Here is a 21,394-nt window from a genome sequence, read left to right as displayed (position 1 = left end):
ACGTCAAAAGATTCACTCAGATAAACAAGCCGGTTGAGAAGCTCCGGCGTTCAACTTAGAGAAAATATTGATCAAAGTCAAAGTCTATTACGGTTGCGTAGTAAATGGATCACGCTAAATGTTTGCCTACGAAATTTTTAATACAAGCTAATGTTGAACGTTTCGCGTATATCTCTCGCATCTCTCTCGTCCTGCAATGGACCCTCTATACTCCAGAGTCGGTAGTCTCTCTCGCGGCTCGGGGCCCCCGGGAAGTTTTCCTTTATCTGGCCGGGGCCGGGGCTTTCCGCCGGGGCGAAACTAAGCTTAGTTACCCCACAATTAAAGAAAAGCAACTTTGTTTAGATAAGGCGGCACCGGCGCTAGTTAGATTAATGGAGCACATCGATCTCTACCAGAATCTTCCGTCTCGCTTGCTCTTTCTATCTACGACATTCCCTGCTCTTTATCTGCGTACCTTATTGTTGGATGCTTCGTAAACTTAAAAAAGGCAACTTCAAATACCTTTATTTATTATATTATTCGGTAAATAGATAAAAATTCCTTCAGTATGATATTGTTCTGTTACAAAGCACGCTAATGAATTCAATCATAACCGTTGATTTAAACGTTCGTATTTGCATAACAATAGAATTCAATGCGTACTAAAATAAAAATATGTGGTTATGGGTCAATAGATTTGTACAAATATACATATGTAGATGTCAAATGGAATTGTGAAGATACACATATATAACAACATTTTATAAAAAGTAAATACATACATACATATGTATATCGCTGTTGCTTTGTGCGCACAATGAATAAATACGACATTTGAATTATGTAGATGAGTCGAGCGTTTGCAGCATAAGGAATTTTACTATAAACAAGCACTTGTTTCATCAAATAAATGTGTGTCGTAAAAGTTCACTGTAAATCGAATTAAGGTATTCGAAAATATCGACATACATATTTCACGCTGGATATAAATAAATACGTATTAACGGCAAAAACTTATTTCATATATCAAATAAGATTATATTGATAATATATCTGAGAAGAAAATACATTTAAAATTTCAATGTTTTCAGACGCATTTTCATTGATGCTATTATTGAGATTAAATCATGCTTAAATGTGTATCGTCAAAACGCTCGTTTTTTTTCTTTCATTTTTTATAAAGAGCATGAGAGCCTGAAATTCCTCAAACGTATAACCTACAAATATGGCTTTGCATATATAATTTGGAAACACTGGTGGTGACCTAAATGTGAAGGGATGGAAAGGAAAGAGTAAAACGAATAATCTACATATGTATAACCGTTTTCATATTAGCAATCTTTCTGACTTCAGCTATGTATTTATTGATTTATGGATCGATCAAGTAATGAAAAACATTCACTACATTTTACATCCAAACACTACATTTTGTAAAAAATATCTAAAATTTATTTCACAAAAAAGACAACATTTAGGAGAATGGAGAAAAAACTTAATTTTAATATTAACATATCCACTAAATGATATATTATCAAAACAACACATACTATACATATGTATGTATAATAATATACGATATATGACCGTTATCTAAATAAACATGAATACGACCATGCCCAAATGCTACTAGTGAATTAGATACGAATAGAGACCATTAAACTAGGACGCGAAGGGGACGGAGGAGGCGATGGGAGTTAAAGGCAGAATTGTGCACCAAAATTATTCATAAAAATGGTCCAAATTCGGACGGCGGGGAAGCAGTTAAGTACAACCTTTTCCCGACTCGTCGCCGTATAAGCAGCGAGCGAGAAAAACAAAGAAAAGACGGGGCGAAACTTTCCTCTGTTTTCAGTTGGAGCAGTGGAGGAAGAGAGAGGACGGGGGAAGGACGATTGCCAATTAGTCGAGATTATAACTTGGCCAGGCGGGTGTGCACCACTCGCCCGATACAAACTGTTTTCATTTGATATAAATGTATATTACATGTGTGTTTGTATAGATATACAGATGTCTATTGCGCTCACTGCAGAAAACTACAATCTTATTGTTCGAACGACTCCTATATATCAGGAAATAGTACAAGCCATAGATTCAATTGCGATCAGAGTCAGCGATCACAGATCAACTGTATCTTGTTTTTTAACCGTTTTGGGGACAAAATAAACTAAAGAATATCATATCGTTTTAAAAGAATGAACTCGATCTCGAACGGATTTGAAATAGATCAATATTTGCTATATATGTACATACATACATACCTATGTATATATGTACATAAACTGTACATTTAAAGATACTGTTCATCTAGTTGTTCTCTCCTCAATTCGTATTAATCGTTATTGACCAATTATTGTATCATATTTCGCCACTATAAAATATATTTTTGTCATTAAAAAAAATAAAAGGTCGAAAAAGTAGTGGAAGAAAAATCGAACAAGAGTAAACTGCCACTTCCAGTAGACAGGTGTTCACCAAATTTTATATAAATGTAACTTTATATTAAACTTAAACTTTTAGATATGAAATTTCAGTTCAGTACACCGAAAAGTTTCTGAGAAAAACTTCGATTCTCTAGATTAAAAGTATTACTTTCAGTTGAAGTAAAAATATTAAAAAAATATTAATGTATGATCTGATTTGTTGAGCGGCTTGGAAGATAATTGGATCCAAAAACTTACAAAAAAAGAGGGCGCCTATAAGGGGAGGTATTATTTACGGCCATCTTGAAAATTTGAAAAAAAAAGAACTTCGTATCGATAAGCATTTCAGTATTTCAGTAACCGATTCAGTTTCAGTTTAATAGGACTAACAGTGTTCAAAAAATCCCCAAAATACACAGTCACACATACTAATACACATACACATTTTTTTAGATCATGAAAACGTGATCAGAGATCCATTCTCAGTTTGAATTAAACAAAATCACAATCACAAAACTTCATGTATTGTTTATACGTATATAATAACGTAAAGTAATAAATTAACAAATATGTACTATTGTTTATACGCAAAGAAAAATCACGTTTTTTTAATTACCATAGCAGATACTGTTTTTGTTGCTCAGTGTAATCAAATAAACTATTTAATAACCCCGAATTATGTAAAATGATAAATTATTTGAATTTGTTGATGTTTAGAATATAATTGCAATAAGTTTTGTTTAGCAATAACATATTCGATCATCGTTAAGGTGAAATAATGTGCTTAGTACCGTTTATGGCGTGTCACGCGATCGTATCAAAATTTTGCAGCTTTAACGTGTTAACAACGTTAGGCAAATAAATCGCGTTTGTCGCGTTATTAATAAAGGCTTTCACTATTACAGTGCGTAAATATTTTAACGCGTTTACACAGAGCAATGCGTGTTTGAACCTCTGCGTGTAAACATCATCACGCTACCGCAAATTTGCACAACGAAAACGTACATATTCCAGTACGTTTTGGTTCGTTTTAATGACTTCATTTTTTTTTTAATTTCGACTGCCTAATACGATTCGCAGATATTGATTTCTAACTAGCGCGTGACGTGTGATACAATATCGCGTCTATTCAGCGGAATGTGTTGTGACAAGGGTTTCTGCGATGACAAGGATGTGTGCTCAAAAGGAAATTTCACTTTGAAACGTCCATTCGAAATCGATTCGGTTGCCTGGCACTCTGTAAACGATACCACACACGAACGAGATGTTTCGGTGTAAATTTTATTTAGAAACACCGTGTATTTGAAATAAATATAAAATTGTATATGTGCACGTACACATACTAGTACGGCAGTCAGAGAAAAATGCAAATAAGAGAGTGGAGTGGAAGTTTTCAAAAGAAGTTTTTCCGCGCCACGGTGCGATATGAATTATGAGAGGATTGTGACCATTATTCAGCTCTGAAATAATAAGGTACCTCCCGGCTCAGAAGTGATGGTGAAAAATATTTCTACAAAAAAAAAAAACGAAATTCTTTGAATGACTACGAGAAATATATATCGCGAGCACATCCGAACTGAATGGTGTTCCTATTAAGGGAAAGTTTTTAGATAAATCTCGATTTTGTACGAATTTTTCAGCTTAAAAGCTGGAAGCACGTATGTACGGATAAAAATCACACGAATAAACATTTAAGAATCGTATTCCACTTAATGAAAAAATGAAATAATAATTAATTTACATTGGCGATCAGAGGTCATGGGGCGTAGAGCGAGCTTCACTGCCTGAATTCAATTAAAGTTTTATTTAATTCACCATTCATTATTTACATTGCAAAAGGGTGAGGGCAAAGGATGTGACGGGTGTGGAGTCGTGTATTTTTGATTAAAATATGCACGAGCCGCCTTTGAGCTTTAAGTTAACAATGTCACTTTGTAAAACTGGCATAGTCCGTTTTATGATGTTGAATTAATGCCGGCTGCCGATATACTTTCAGCTCTGTTTAATTATAATATATAACTGTATATATATAAAGTATGAAATATTTATTATTTCCGTATATTTTTGAGGAAACGTACAGCCGAGACGAAAGGGTTGAGTCGAACGCGTACATAGAAGTGTGGGAGGAGGCGAATTTCCCAAATAACCGACAGGCCCTTTAATAACGGCATTCTGTAAATTCTTCAATAAAACCTGATATAAATTCGCAAGAAAATGAATAACAAGGAAGGAAAAGATAAAAATAAAATAATTCGCATCCCATTGTAAGATTTAGTTTTTACCTTTAATAAAAATACAATTTGACTTATTTTGTTTAGTAACATCAATCACGTCCTGTAAGGATTTGTATTGATAATGAACCATGTCACTATTGATTGACAACCGTTTTGATTCATTATAGCGTATATGTACACATTGTAGAGTTCGAAACTTGTGATTAAACTGTATACATACATATGTATGTACATATGTTTTAATATATTTTTAGTCAAGTTATTTGAATCGAAAATAATATGTTATAAACGCGTTATCCATTTATATGATGCAATAGAATGTGATTATTACGGTGTGGCAGATTTGGTCCCCTCGCCGCCCTCTATCCGGTTGAATCTCACCCCTTCGCCGCAGCACCCCCCGCATCTTCCAGGAAATTATACATTTTTTCCGCGCCATTTGTTTTCATATTATTTTCCTTCCTCTTCCTTGGGATTTTTCACTTAATCGCCGTACCTATCCTGTTTCGGTCGAGCGTGAAACGCAATTTTTCATCGGCGACATAGCCACTTCGCGGGCTTCCTTAAATTTTCACATCTGTCGAAACGATGTTTGTATCGTATAAATATTTTTATTTAAAAATGAATATGTTACTTTCAGAGAAAAAAATATAAACGTTCAAGTCTTTGTCCAGACAAGATAATAAAGTGAAAAATTGTGCGGTGCAACACTGCAAGGATTAATCATGAAAGGGGCGAGAAATTGCGCGAAAATTTAATTTAATACGTACGAAAAATATATTAAAGGTATTTTATTATTCGCGCGCGCTGAGAGACAAGTGGCCGAAGATTAATCATAAAATTAGTTTTTCAAAAATAAAACAAAAGCGATAAAACAGAGCTCAACAACACCAGCGACAGCGATAAAACGAGAAATAGGCGAAAATAAAAGCAACGACGGCGAAAAATACAGGAAGAGAGTAAAGCTGTGACAGTTCATTGTGGCGAGAGCGCATTTTGTAGCGCAGCGAACGAAGATGTATAATTAGTTCATTCGCGTGGAATATTACCGCTACAACTCGCCAAAGAAAATTTCCGTTACCAAGTTTTAACGATGCAATTATAAAAGACATATTTTCGAATATAATGGACTCAAATTCGTTCAAAAACAAATTTAACGTATTTATTCCTTTACATCTCAACGATTTACAGACACACAATACTTTATGTGGTGTATGTATGTATATTGAGATATATTAATGTATGTACATACATACATATGTGGAAGTATATCGAAGTGAAGTATATGACAATTTTTTGACTGACCATTCTTTTCGTTAAATTTATTAATAAAAATTAAAATCAAAAATTGAAATAACTTCTTTTTTTTAACTCATTATGGACTGTCCGAATTTTCTGAAAACTCTCTACGAGAGTCCGCGTATTTTTCGCAAAGCATTGGTAAAAATAACAGGTTTGGAAATTAAACATACCTCCTAAACTTTTTTATCAATTAAATTAAAAATAGGAATTCAACTTTACTATAGTTGTCTTCGACCGTGTGAATTATTAGATCAGTGTTTCTCAAACAATATGTATGTATGTACATACATTTCAATATATTTTCAAGTAATAAACGTTATCTATTTTAAAGCTCACTGTGTTATTCATTTAAATTAAAAATTCAATTTGAGAAATATGTATGCTACGCGAGAAGAAACCAGTCAATTTCATTATCTGGGGATTAGAAATCTTTTCTGAATATTATTATTTTGGAATATTATCGATCAATTCCTTAGAAAAAAGGCAAGCTTTAAACCATATATATATATATATATATATATATATATATATATATATATATATATATATATATATATATATATATATATATATATATATATATATATATATATTTAAAATTTATTTATCAATATTTTGAATAATCGATATCTATAAATAGAAGTTTGAAAATAAATCTTTTAAATAATTATTTTGTTTTTGTATGAAGTTTGGAGGATTTAAAAACACACGCTGTTTTGACGACATTTGAATGAAGTTTTATTAAAAACAACAGTTTGTGCTTACGGCCCATAGTAAGTTAATTCAGTTTCCCTATAGCTTTATTTGTATAAAGAAAATTATTGGTTATGTAGTACTTAAATTAAGGCAAAACTTACCAATTTTGAGTTCTTCTCGTCCTCTATACCAAACGAGTCTAGCTGCCGGTTTTGAACTCCGCGCTTGGCACTCGAGCGTCAGCTCTAGATTTTCTTGAATTTCGATCTTCGAATTGGGAGCATAGCCTAATATGTCGACAGAAGTCGGAGGAGCTGTAAAGAAACAAAGTATTCGTTAAAAAGTAGTACAAGAACATAGGAACGAGAGGGAAATTGTGCAACGATAAGAACGTCGCTTTGAAATGATAAAGAAGGGAAATGGGGGGTGAGAGAATAGGGCATGTATTTTCGCTTAGAAGAGAGAAAGCTTAAGGACTTTCGTGTCGTTCGGTGGTTGCGGAATGGCCTGAAAAAATATAAAAAAATCCATACCGTGCAAAAGAGGAGAAAAGAAAATAATTAAAGATCTATTTTACGGTGTCGGGTGTTTTCTCTCCCCCACCACACTAATTGCCCGAGGCCCAGACCGAAAGCACAGGGGAGGAGGGTATGTGCGGGTACCTTGCCAGGGGCTAATTGTATTCAAATCGGTGGAAACGAGAATAAACAAGTGGGAGAAATCCTTTTTTCGTACAAAACGGGTCTTCTCCTCTGTGCAAATTTTTTTTTTCGTTATTTTTATTCTCGTACCGCAGGCCATTATGAGGACTTAATATTCAAAGGGATGCAAAATAGGCGGGCGATTATTGTTTTTGTGTTTTGCGTTTTAATATCTTGACGATTTTTACAAATAAACATAATTGTAATACAACGTGCCCGAACATACGCTGGCGGTTAACCGAGCTTTTCCATTAGCAACAATAATATACATAGGCGAAACGCAACATCAGAGCTTTCCAACTGCATTTTGGCATATATGTATAATATGATTGAAAAATATCAAATTATACACTCTGGCTTGACACACATGATAAATTCAATAATAATTGTGCCACTTTCTAAAAATTATTCCCTTATGACAACATTACATATATAGTTGTACCACTTCAACTGGTATATTGTAGATATAACATACCTAAATATTATTTCACTAAGTTTCGTATTTCCACTTTATTTTGTTTTCTTTAGTAGATTCCGTGTATTTCTTTGAATCCCCAGAGAAGACTGTTATTATTCAAAGCGACGCGTTTAAAACAAAGTCCGAATTATGTAAATCAATTTCGCCCTGAGGTCTCTACTCGTCTTCACTGTCCTACGGAATCAAGAAAATACATATATACATACATACATATGTATACTAAGCTACGTACAACTAAAGAATTGTAGGTGCGATGTATAATATATAAAAGGGAGAAGACGGCTAGAGAAGATGTGTGATACGCAAGAAATGTCCCTAAGGGACACAAGCAACACCGAAAATATATCTAAGGTTCACACGAGTCTGGGCGTCTTAATATTTCATGAAACTGCTGCGATTCGCACTCGCACGCAGCACATTAGATAATTTAGCATCGTAAATTATTGTTATTTTTTTGTTGTTTACACAAATAGTGTGGTTTATTTGTTTGTTTAACAGATGTAACCTTGAACTGCGATTATTTACGTTAGTTTAGAAAGCTTCAAAGTCGAGCTTTACATACTAATGAGCTTGAAGTTCCCTGAAGATTAGCGCGGTTCGGTAACCTTAGAAGCCAAGATATATTATATATTATAAATATGTACAAATAGTACGGTATCGGGTATAGAATAATCCCTAAAATTTATTGAAAATAACAATAGTTGTCAAGAGCTTAAAATTGAGCATTGTAGTTAATATTGCAATAAACTAAATTTAATATGTAGGTACATATTTCTATGATGTTTTTATATGTTTATTTTTATATGTGGTATGATACATTTTTAATATGTTCATATTTTGCATGTACCCTCATTTTTAAAATCTTTTTTTAAATACGTAGTTAGATTTTGTTTATTTCATTTGATAATTATTTATTTACATTTAATCCAAATACTGAAAAATTTAAGGTCTTCCCAATATTAGCAAAGTATATATTTATGTATGTATACTTATTCCATTTTTACGAAAATAAAAATATGAATTAACATCCACAGAGACATCCAGGGCCAACGAGAGGCGGGAGCCGAGGTAATGTTCTAGGAGCCCCGTGTCGGAAATCATACCTGCTATATCATACTTTCTTAATCAATTATTTTAAAAAATAGCAACCAACATATAGGTATTTTTCTAATAGTTCTGATAGATTTTTCACACATTAAAAATATTCATTCTTGCCGTATAAAATCTTTTAATATCATAAAAGATCTTTTTTCTAGTTTGTCATACAGATCTTTTTTTTCTAGTTTGGGCCCGGAATTATTTTGGACCCTATGACAAACCCTATGAATGGAAAAAAAGGAAGAAGAAATTCCCTATGAATGGGAAAAAGGCAGCCAATTAGTGGAACCGTTTCAATTAAATCAAATAAATAGGTAAACTTGAATAGGAAACTTTCAACCAGAAGTCATATATTCAAGGTCTGGCCAACAGCAACCGGTGGGATTGAACCTGTGAGCACATGGTTAGAAAGCATTGTATGCTAACCACTAGCACATATGTACATATATGCTACTGGTTAAAATGTATATTAACATTGAATTATTTAATTATTGAATGCATACTATAAAGAAAAACTGCAAAAACGATAGTCGACTAAGTGCAGTCCTTAACTGAGAGAGAATATAAGATAATATACGAAACACTTTTTAGCAAACTCTACAATTGTACATATGTATGTATATACAGCATCTGGATTAGAAATATACACTCCAGTAGCTTTTTAGTACCTTTCGGAGCGAATCAACAACGTAAAAGTTTAATTGAGATTAAACAGTAATCAAACTCATCGTCCACATTGGAAGCTCAAATTAGAACGCTTTGCATGCAGAGGAAAAGGTTCGACTTGGTACAGTGCCAGCGAACGATTTCGTTCATATCCCAGAGAGGACCTCGTGACCTTTGACTTTACTATTTCGCCAGAAGCGAGGCGCGCGTTTTCTTTCGACATCAAAGATCGATTTGCGTCGCGGGGGTGTGAGCTGCTCCTGAAAAATCCTCGTGAAATATGGCGCACGTCAGGGGATACGACCCTCGCTTAATGTTTTGAGCCCCGAAATTTCCATGATAATTAGTGTTTACGCTGGCTGACTGCAAAATTTCGCTTTAACCTCGTGCGCGCGGCGGCGCACAAAAGCCCGTACGCCCACCGCAACTGCGCCGCGTACAAACATATCTAAATGATGTATGAAAATAGGGCAGATTTGGCGGTGGCCATACCGCATACATTCAAATGTGTCACTCTGTCTAGTACTTCAAGTGTCAAGAGAAATGTGGGTTTGAGCTTGAACAATTCAGTATGTATGCACTCATGTGATCGTATTGAGTGCACAAACTTGCAACTGCATCGTGATAAAACATTGAATCCTTTGAAACGTTTTTTTTTGATTTGTTAAAAACGATTTGTTTAACTGTTCCACAAGCGTTGAATTGTTTGCAAAAATGATAAATGTATATTTGCATAAAGATCTTTCTGCCTTAATCAAATTATGTACGTATGTATGTACATATGTATGTGATTACACAAGCATTATTTTAGGTCGGTTTATGGGTACCACTGACGTGCAAATAGCCGTTGGTGTTTTCAGGGGTTGGAATTGTTGTTTTTGTTTACGGAAAATTCGATTCGGTTATTTTTGGAGTACGATGTTTTGATAGAAATCGTACACGTGTATGTAGGTATAAACAAACATGTATCATGTTCGTGAAAAATTCAGGAGTAAATGAGTATGTTCAATCGGTGTGAAATTACATTACAAATATAAATACACGGATAACTTAAAGTAAAATAAGAACCGTGATTAATTGTAAATAAAATTAATGCCATACAAATTACATACACATCGCTTATAAAATAAACAAATTATCGCCAACACGAATACAATATCGATCGAAATCGTTGATGAAATTTCTGTTGTCTGTTTTTCAGTTTGCATATGTTACAGTAAGAGTACATATAAAGCTCGCCGATGTATACATATGTACATTGTCTAGTATGTTTATGCATCGTTAAAATCATCTAGTAACAGTGTACACACGAAGTTTAATCTGACATAAGCTTTAACTACATAACTTCACTAACCTAAAATGGTAGGTAATACGGATGTAGTACAGTACAAACTAATACAGTAGATCGAATCTTGTTAAATATTATCTATTTCGTGTCAATTCAACAACAAATTGATTATTTTAATAGAATCGGTTCCATTCTATTAAAATAATCATAGATTATTAAAATTATATAATAATAAAGTAATTAAAATTCATTGAAAGAGAAACGTCGAAACCAGCTTATCTGTCAAACTTTGATCAGAAAATTTACTGGTGAACAGCGACAAGTTCATGAATATGCTATCCAGTGTATATTTTGTCTAGTAAGAGTATCTATGCAATCTAAAATTGTAAACATTAGTTAAAATTAAAGCTGGTGTATGCACTTACTACACAATGTATACATCTGCAAGAGTTAACGCTTTTACTGTAACACATACAAAAGATCGGCAGAGGCATCCTTTCTACTACTTTTTTTGAATATGACTTTTTTGACTTTTTTTTGAATATTTTCCATTTGAAAAAATTTAATTTTCTCATTCTGATAGCAACTTGTTATTTTTTGACTGACTTTCACTTTTCCAATATATCTACTTACATATGTATAATTGTTGTGAAAAGTTTTCGATTTAATAATAATTTTTATGTAAATTAGAAAATTTCGACCTGCCTTAATGGTATTCTATATTTAGGATATTAAGAAACTGAACGAGATTTCAGGTTGAAACGGGGTCGGCGATGATTCATCGAGACATTTATTTCTTTTGTCGTCAATTTGTCGGTGAACACCTGTCGGAGCGTAACCTGACGGTGACCGAAGACAATGAGAGGAAGTGAGCTGGTCTCTTTCGTGGCATGACTCAAGAACGGAAAACGTGAAACGTTTCTTCGAAATCGATGGTTCATTGTAATAGAAGCTTCGGAGTAACGACACAAAATAAAAATTCACACCTTTAACGCGTAGTTTACCATCCCATTCAACAAATTAATTTGAATTTGATACGATTCCATGAATATTGTGGAAATACAAAGTAATAAGCGGATATCACGGATTCGTATGGAAACTGTATAGTTACTAGAGTAGAAATTGAATATGCATACATGCCAAAATCAATATCAATACACATAATATGGTTCAAAGAAACTACAACGGAGATACGACTTGATGACTTGAGAGATATGACTTGACAAATGGATCGGATGCAAACGAACGGTGTACGTTTCATCACATGTAAATCGGAGGTACAATCGTCTATACAATCAAAAAGTGGTAGCTATAAAATCGAACAATCTTTGTGTGAAAACCCTGTATTCTTGCTATTGAGAAAAATCCACGTGTGTCGCTTTGGAGGACATCCGGCGCGCCACACTTAACCACGTTCCTAATATGCGGGCATGTTCCTCAATATCCCACTTTTCCACACTTCCGTTCTCTTCCACTTTCCACGTTCCTTTTCCAGGTTCTCGGGGGTCTCCCCTCTTTGTTGCGGAACTGTCTAGAGACGTGCACTCGAAACAGGGCCCTCTCCCATACGCACTTTGAAGTATACTCAACAGCGTGTGAGAATTTTCGATTGCATGTTTCTCACACGGAAAATAATTATTATTTTATATTTCCTACAAGAATTTTTTCAAGAAAAAGATTTAAAATTCACAATAAGAAATATTTGATGTTCTGAATAATAATAGATATATCGGGTAAGATAATTTTTCACGCCAAAAAAATGTTAAAAAATTTTTTAAAAGTAAATTAAGTACAAAAGTTGATGGTGTATATAGCATGAAAGAACACATGCATACGTATATTTAAGCATGTGTTTATATCCTTAGAATTATGTATATTTAACGATCCAGGGAAGTTAGGTTATAGATAAAATAATAATATATACGGATATTCTCGCCTAAAAAGCTGTTTGGATAAATTTTTAAAATTTTTATTGAGGATTTCAAAAATATTCTGTAATATTAAAATAAATACAGGAAAAACAGAGAAAATTCAGTGACAAAAGGTTTTATTCTTAAACTAGGTGGCCTATTGTAATTTATCGAAGCTTTCAAAGTACAATAATACATCAATTTAGGCGGTTAATTGGATTTACCGGTACATTATAAATAAAATTATCTTTTTTATAAGAGAGAAATAAAAAAAAAATCGCACAACGAACTTTCATCATGCATTTAAACACATTTACAGAAGAAATTCAGATCGAAATATGTTTACCCGTGGTTCTGAAGTGGAGAATATTCCAAATTCCAAACACAATGTTACTTAATAACTGTTAACATTTAAAATTATGTATACTCTTACATGCCTGCATTACCTCGTAGAAAACGTCAATGTAACTTAATGTAAGACATTGCATAAGTCAATTACTGCAACTGACACTAAAAATATGAAGAAAATGCAGAAATGTAGAAGTCAACTGAAAATAAAGAACAACCTATAGAGCGCTATACGAATGTGCATGTACATATTTTCAGTAGGCGCAAGAAACGTACAATATAATAGCATTACGGGGAGGGTGCAAAGAATCAGAAAAGAGTCTGAGCTCATAATTTAATAGAAATTTTTGATTCAGTATTCGCGAAAGGGAGATAGGAGGTGGGGCAAGACACCATCACATGAATACGAATGAAATTCGAATTGTGGCGCGAAGGTCGCCAACTTTCCGCCAAGAAATCTCCAAAAATCACGACAAAGAATTCACAATGACGTCTTTATCATCAGAACGTGATAGAATGTTTTTACAATAACGTCACACAGTAAGTGCGCACTATATCACCCCATAACTGCGATTTAAAAGCCTCCATAAAATTGACCTAGATCTATATATTTTATTATACATCTGATGATTGGAAGTTCAGCGACTTCGACGATTTTCGGTTCTCCACACTATTCTAAAGAGTGTTCGTCGAAAGCTGGAAATGTTCCAATTCATACACATTTATATTATTTACATTTCTGTTGCACAATACACGCAGATTTTATCACTGCAATATTACCCAGTGCGAAATAGCTTTCGAGAACAAAATTTATATTAGATTGAAAATATATAAAAAAACAGAAAAAAATCCAATTTCTCAGCACAGATATCATCTATAAACATGCCTTTTAAAGCTCGTATATATTCAGACGGCTCAAATATATTGCACGTATAATATAGTAATATATATAAGATTTTACGAAGAACAATTTAATGTGTCAATAAAAGAATTATCGGGGTGGAAAAATGTAGGTTTTTCGTGCAAGAACGTGTAAAAGAGGGTTTGAAAAAATACGGGTAGGAGTGGGTGGTAGGGCTACAAAAGTAATTTACATGCACGTACATTCCGCTTCGCAGGCCAAGTAGGGGGTTACTTTGGGGGAAGAAGGGCGTAGACGCCCTAGAACGCGCGACGGCGAAACGAAAATTCGCCGAAAATTGTCTCGAAAGTCACGTGCCGTATAAATTTAATCAATGTTTAGAGACTTGGCATGAATAATACACTCCGCTAACGAGCTTGTTATCAATGTAAAACAGTAGTGATGATACGGAAAAAATAAATTTCCAGTCCCCTTGGCTGCGTCCATAGAATTCTCGGCGAGGCTGAGGGGTGCGTGAGAAGCGATGGGTGGCGGTGGGTGGTAGAGGAGTCGCTTCTTAGGCGGCGCCCTATAAATTTAATTTGAACATTTGACTGATTTATTGATTTAAACGTGGCGGGACGTGCATGGCGGTGTATGGCCGCAGAGCATATCTTGAACAAGAAAAATTTATGAGCGCCGATCTCTCTTGCGGGGGTGGGATGGAGGGCGCGAATTAAATCGAGCGAAAACGTAAATTAAATCGATCGCAGCGCCGCCACAGCGCCGCAACGGTCAGATATGTGAAACAAAGGCAGTTGAATCATTGCGGATTAATTACAAATATACATATACATATGTATATATATATATATATATATATATATATATATATATATATATATATATATATACATACACATGTATATGTACACGACTTTAATTAAAATTCGCTATATACAAACATACATATGTAACATGCAATTGTGAATATTTACATAGAGCGTAGAGGATAGCTCATGCTCATACGGTTGATGTAAAACCTCACATATGTATGTATGTATGTAATGCCTAGTTGTATCGCATTATTATTTAGAGCGAAGGTCAACAGTCCTATTTCTTAATTAAGATTCAAATAAGAAAATTTTGACAATATCTTTAAATAATTTGTATACACACATAAATATAGCGTAAATATTTTTTATATACTGAATTACAGTAAAATCAATCTCAATATCGGTAGAAAATTTTAATACCAATTTTTGACGGTTGATTTAGAGCCAGTATCAGAATATAAATATGTGTAGCTTGAAAAAGGATACTGAAAATAAAATTGCGAGGTACATTTGGCCGGAGCGAAAAACGCGAATTTTGGATTTTCATCGATGGACTTCTGTCTATCCTCGTATCAAGGGAACGTTAAATTTTTTTTATTGATTTTAAACAATGTCTTGTTCCTCCAACCAGTCGATTTATCTCGACAAAAATTTCGAAAAGTAGATTTTTTTCGCTTTTTAATCACTTTTTAATATACATATGTATGTATATTTTATACACATACTAACTATCTGCATACATATGTATGTATGTAAGAAGAAGTTCAATGTGACCCTGACGTCTTTGAGGCAGGAAAGAAAGGGGAGGTTTTTTAGATTGGTTATTAATATTGTACCTTAATATTATACGTACATATATTATTTGAATTTTATCATTTTGAACGTTTTAAATAATAAATCTAAATTAAACACAGCATTTTGATGTTTGACTGAGCGAAATATTTTGTGGGTTATACATTCACATATCATTGTATGTATGTATGTAAAAATGGATTTTGAACACGTACAGGGATATATATTATATGTATAAGTACATATGTATATAAATTCATCATTAATTACAAATATTTAATGAGTAACTTCAAACGTTCATATAAATTAGCGTTTCGCATATCTGCTATGCAAACAGTTATGTATGTTTATATGCATGTATGTATGAATATAAATGTATAACTATGAAATTCAGACATTAATTCCACGAAAGGAATATCTCCCGCATTGGTGAATTTTCCGTGCGCTCGCACATCCGTCCAACGATTGATTTATAAATCGGCTCCGGTTATTGTCGAAGCGGGGGCGCTTTTTCACTCTCACCCCTCGCTCAGAAGGAGAGATTCCCCGAAAGCCTTTTGTCGAATTAATTCGACGTGCCGAAATCGCGTGATGTTTTGTTGTATTGGTGGGGGCGCGCAGAAAAAAGCCTCATCAAAAGGGAAGAAATTTAATCAACGCACTATAGAGAACGAGCGGTCCGTCATCTCATTCAAACCCACACGCTTCTACATATGTATATACATATGTATACCTACATATATGTATTAAATACAAGTATGAAATAAAAATAGTATCATAGTTTCAACTATGAATTACATCTTTAGAAAACTGAGAAAACTCTAATAACAATATTACTAGATATCAGATTTAAGTAATATAGGAGGCTATAAGAACGATTAATTAGGCGTGAGTAACATACAATAATATACATATGTATCTAAAACTTTTGAAAATCATCTACATATATACATATTAACATAGCGTTGCTTAAGTTGCTTCAGAAAGAATTTTATATATAGAAATTTTACATGTAGAAGAACATATACATATATAATATATTTTCTAATAACTAATAATAGAAATTTTAAAATTCATAAATTACCCATAACAGTCATTAAGGTGTTTATATGGTAACTACCCAAAAGGAAATATATATATAAATAATTAATCAGAGCGCAACTTATTTTTGTTTATTCACAGGATTTGTATGTGAAATTTCTAAAATAAATATTCAATTTTATATATGTATGTACATACGTCGATAAAGTTCTACATCTTACTCTATTAAGAGAGTATCATAATACCTAATGGAAGTGTCAGAAGCATATAAGGTGCGTTAAACAAATATACGTACATTTGTAGGTTCATATATGTATTTATAAATGAAGATAAAAAAAAGTGAAATCTGACTAAAATACGTCATGGACATTCCCAAAACGAAATAAAAGTGAGCACAAAAGCATATTTGCATCAGTGTGTTCATTGGATTGTGAAACAAAACGGACTCGTAATATTAACCTTGCGATCCCACCGAGTTGACATTCGATTTAATAATACGAACGCACCTCAAAAATAATTCGAAACGCCCCGAAAACTCATAAAACGGGACGAGACCCACCCCACCTCGAAGCCACCCCCTTCCGCAGTGGTGAATGTTTTAATTAAATCGGGTTCGTGTGCTCGGGCTTATAAATCTCATCTGGCGGAGGACATAATAACGCAGACACTAATAATAACAACTTTTCAACAAAGGCCTACATTTTCACCGAATCGAAAGAAATAAAGGATAGAGATGGGTGGGCGTAGAGTTAGGCGTGGGTGAAGTTTAAGGGGGGGGGGGTTAGAAGTGAGAAGTTGGCGATTAAGTCTTAGCAAACCCCGTCGTCCCCTCTTCCCCCACCGAACACCCTTCAGTATTCTAAAAGGCCGCAGGAAGTGAGAAGCAAAAGTGGAACAATGGACAATGGGAGCGGAATAATGGATTAAAAAGCCGAGGTTCCTGTCGAGTGGTGTGGAAGGTAAAGCGACGAGGACAAGGGAACGGTGAGAGGGAAGATGAGCCGAGGAACGGTTCGCGGATCCAGAGTTGACGACACCTGCAAAAATCCCGATAAAATTCCCAGTCGAATTTATTCGAGTCGTGTGTACACACATAATTCGCAGCAGGAAATCTGCTTTCCACTTCATTTGACGGCAATTTGCGAGGCGCTGCGTAAAACTAAGAACGCGAGAGGAGCATCTGGGATGGGTATGGTGGGGGTAGATTCTGTGTTATCTGGTGCGCGTTAAGCCCCAACGTAAACAAGACGGGCGGGTGCGGCCCAATCAAGACGCCCATTTATATATGCGAGGTGTCTCAAGGTTGTACATATGTATGTACGTGAATTTGTTTCACTTTACCGAAGTTTAAAATAAAATTCAACGAATATTAAAAAATAACAGACGTGTATTTTGCACCACACACTACACACGTGAAACTTCCTTGAGCAAAATGTACATACATATATACTAAGGCTTCCAATCCCGGGATCCCGGTGTTTTCTGGTACCGTGAATCCCGGTGCTGAAACTAGTCTGAATTACGGTGCTGGCAGAAATTTCTTTAAAAATATTATTTTTACAAAAATAATATGGAAAAAAACATAAAACAACATTATATAATGAACAATGGTGGGATGAGCAATGAAAGTCATACTCCATTTGTTTGCCACCCGTTTCGACGCCGGCTTGCCGTTGCCGTATTGTGTCGCAGATACTGTGCTCAACCGCAATGATATTTGAAGCATATTTTAACTGATTCGAACTCAGAATCGACCACTGATCACGTTCACTAAATATAATAAACCGGAAGCGGGATTTTTTCCTCATAGGAAAGTCAAAAATGTTGTGACAACGATTCTTTCCACGTCCTAAACATATTTAGCTGAAAATTTATATTTGTATTTTTTGTGTACTAACATAGAGTTGATAAGGTTTTGGTTGGAATTCGTAAGCCGGAAGTAGAACTTTAGTCTTGGGTAAGTTTTCCTATATTTGTATTCAATTTGGATTGAAAATGCTCATAGCCGGTACGTGTATGTACATATGTATGTACATACACGTTCACACATATGTTCATATGTTCGATTATCGAATTTTGTTTTTTATCCATCTTATATTCCTCAAATACATAGATAAAGTCATATTGATGGTCACATCCGAATTTTTCACAAAAAGTAAATGTAATTGGAGTATTTTATTATTAGGTGGATTGTTTCGATGAATTATAATAAAAGACTGTACAAAATATTTGTAAAAAACGAATCAATGAATCAAGCAATTGTTTTTACCTTATTTAATTACATTTTCGGATGTAAATGGTTTTATTTAATCTTAGAAACTTATGGATGCGAACCGAAAATTTTAATAATGTAGCCAAACTCTCAAAATTAGTAGGCCAATATGGGAGTATTTTTTGTGTGAAACATCGGGAGAGTTTGCAAAATGCAATTGAACCTTTTTGAAATATGAAAACATGCAATTGAACTTTTTTGCTTATACATTTAAAATCCCGGTGCTAGCACCGGGATCCCGGGATCGGAAATTCCCAGCACCGCAATCCCGGTGCTGAAGTAACCTTCCGGGATTGGAAGCACTAATATATACGCATGAGGTAAGAAACAGGTTAGGTGTATGAGGTAATTCACAAGCAGAGCATGAAAGAATGCTAATGAGAAAATGGGGAGCCGCTTGCAAATTTCAGCTTGCAAATTTTCGTGACGCGTTTAATTAACTCACTGCACCACACCGTCCGGAAAGAAGTTTTACTTCAAAAAATGTCTGTAAATACGAGTAAGTTTGAATTGTCAACATCCCATTTAAATGATAGCTAGGCAAAAGTATAATATTGTCTATATATAGTCTACTAGTGGTTTTACCCGGCTTCGCTCGATATTTGTAATATAAACAATTTAAACATGGCAAAACAATCTAATAGTAAACATTCATTTGTTTTTTTACTAAATTTATTTGAATCATAGAAACTTTGATTTTTTTTCGATGTTCCCAACAAACCTTACATATGTACATAGTTACAAAGTCCCTTTCGAAATTATATATTAGATATACTGCTAGATATATTCTATATATTATCTATATTTAGTCTATATATTGCTAGAAACAGTCTATAATATAGTCTGTATATTGTTAGTTTTCAGTTACTTGATATCATTTAAATTTTTCTATTGTCAATAAAGTGAGAAGACAAGAAAGAATGAAGATTTTAAACTGAACACAAAATACATACATACATACATTCATTAAGGAGTCCATTACCGGTAATGGCCCGAAAAACAGCTAGGTTTGATTTTGATTTTTAAATGCTTTTTATTATTACGAAATTATGTTCACAATACATCTTATATCTATTTTAATAGCTACTGATCTACTGATCATTTTCTATTTTACAATTTTAATTTAATTTGGTTAGTAAACATCTAGGTAAATTATTCCTTTTACAGGTAAATCAAGAAAACATATTCGTTGCATTTTAGCACATTCCACTCCTTTATTTTATCTTCTGGCAACACTGGTCCGACCCAGTGCTTCATCCAAGAAAATAAATACAAAAATGAAAATAATATTAGAAATTATAGAACGGATTTACAAGTATATTGCAATAGTGCCATCTACGACTTAATGTGTGTTATCAGTAAAAGAAAGGCTTTCATTAGCTATTAGAAATAAACATATGAAAAAAAAAAAAATTGTGAGATAGGAAACGACTTTTTTGATAAAAAGAAAAAAATCGGTATAAAAGAAAAGTATAGGCCAATAGAGTGAATTCATTTGGGTTTCTTCACTGTTATTTTCTTAAACAATGAATAGCAAAAATATTTTTTTTTTATTCGTTTATAAATTATTAATTTATAAGTAATTAATAACCATTCACACCCTTTTTGTGCAATATATAATATAGCGTTTGGTTAAATTTATTTAGTACAAAAAAAGTAGTTCACTTTTTTGATTTAAAATTCCGATAATTGGCAATACGCTAATTGGACTCCCTAATATATGTATGTATAGGCATATACATGTATGTATGTACTCTGTTCCAGGTTTTGGTTAAAATAAATACAACATATGTACATTGTACGTATAATCAGCGGATTTGGATTAGAAAATATTTTCGGAAAATTTTCTGCTAAATTTATAATTTTATTATATTATAAATATCTCATAAATTGATAATATTAAAAATAAATCATCAAATTAAATATTTAATGCTATTTCAAATTCGATGCACAGACATAAATCGAATATAAGTATATGGCAAACCCGCAAACGTCAAAAAGGGAAAATTAAAGTAAACGCAAACATCAAAACCGCAAATAATGAGAACGAATCCTCTCTACCCACATTATTTGTAGGTAAAATTCATTCATCTTAAAGCAAGTGGGCGAAAAACTTTTGCAGCTTTTCTCTCTAATTAAAGCGACAATTAGATACTCCACCTAGTGTATATTTTCGCCGAAACACTTCAAAGGTATTACCAGGATTGTATTCAAATGGTGCTTAGCGTATTAGAAAAGCACAAGCTTGAAAAGATTATATTTCCGCAGCTGCTATACTAATCATATTCCCCTCTCGCAATTAGCGAAACATTATTAGACTCCATAAAGGTAATATAATGTAAACAAAACGATGGAAAATACGTTAACCCCTCTCCAACAAACAACCCAATTACGACTTGTTTACCAATACACGCAATGTAGGAGTGAGTCTTCATTTTAAATTATTATAATAATAAAATATTTCTCAGTGAAAAATCACCCAGTTGACG

At 33.6% G+C, this 21,394-nt stretch overlaps 1 protein-coding gene across 1 annotated transcript in view; it reads right to left on the bottom strand.

Moving 5' to 3' along the window:
• Positions 1–21,394, bottom strand: part of sns (nephrin adhesion molecule sticks and stones) — a 328,226-nt gene that overhangs the window by 50,471 nt on the left and 256,361 nt on the right. The window contains exon 5 of the mRNA XM_077428473.1: positions 6,796–6,948. Coding sequence (XP_077284599.1) covers positions 6,796–6,948 — 153 coding nt within the window. The remainder of the gene's footprint in view (positions 1–6,795; positions 6,949–21,394) is intronic.

The sequence above is a fragment of the Arctopsyche grandis genome, chromosome 3 (genome assembly GCF_051622035.1).
Source record: "Arctopsyche grandis isolate Sample6627 chromosome 3, ASM5162203v2, whole genome shotgun sequence".
Taxonomy (NCBI): domain Eukaryota; kingdom Metazoa; phylum Arthropoda; class Insecta; order Trichoptera; family Hydropsychidae; genus Arctopsyche; species Arctopsyche grandis.
The sequence above is the reverse complement of the archived record's forward strand: the minus strand, read 5'-3'. Positions and strand labels throughout refer to the sequence as shown.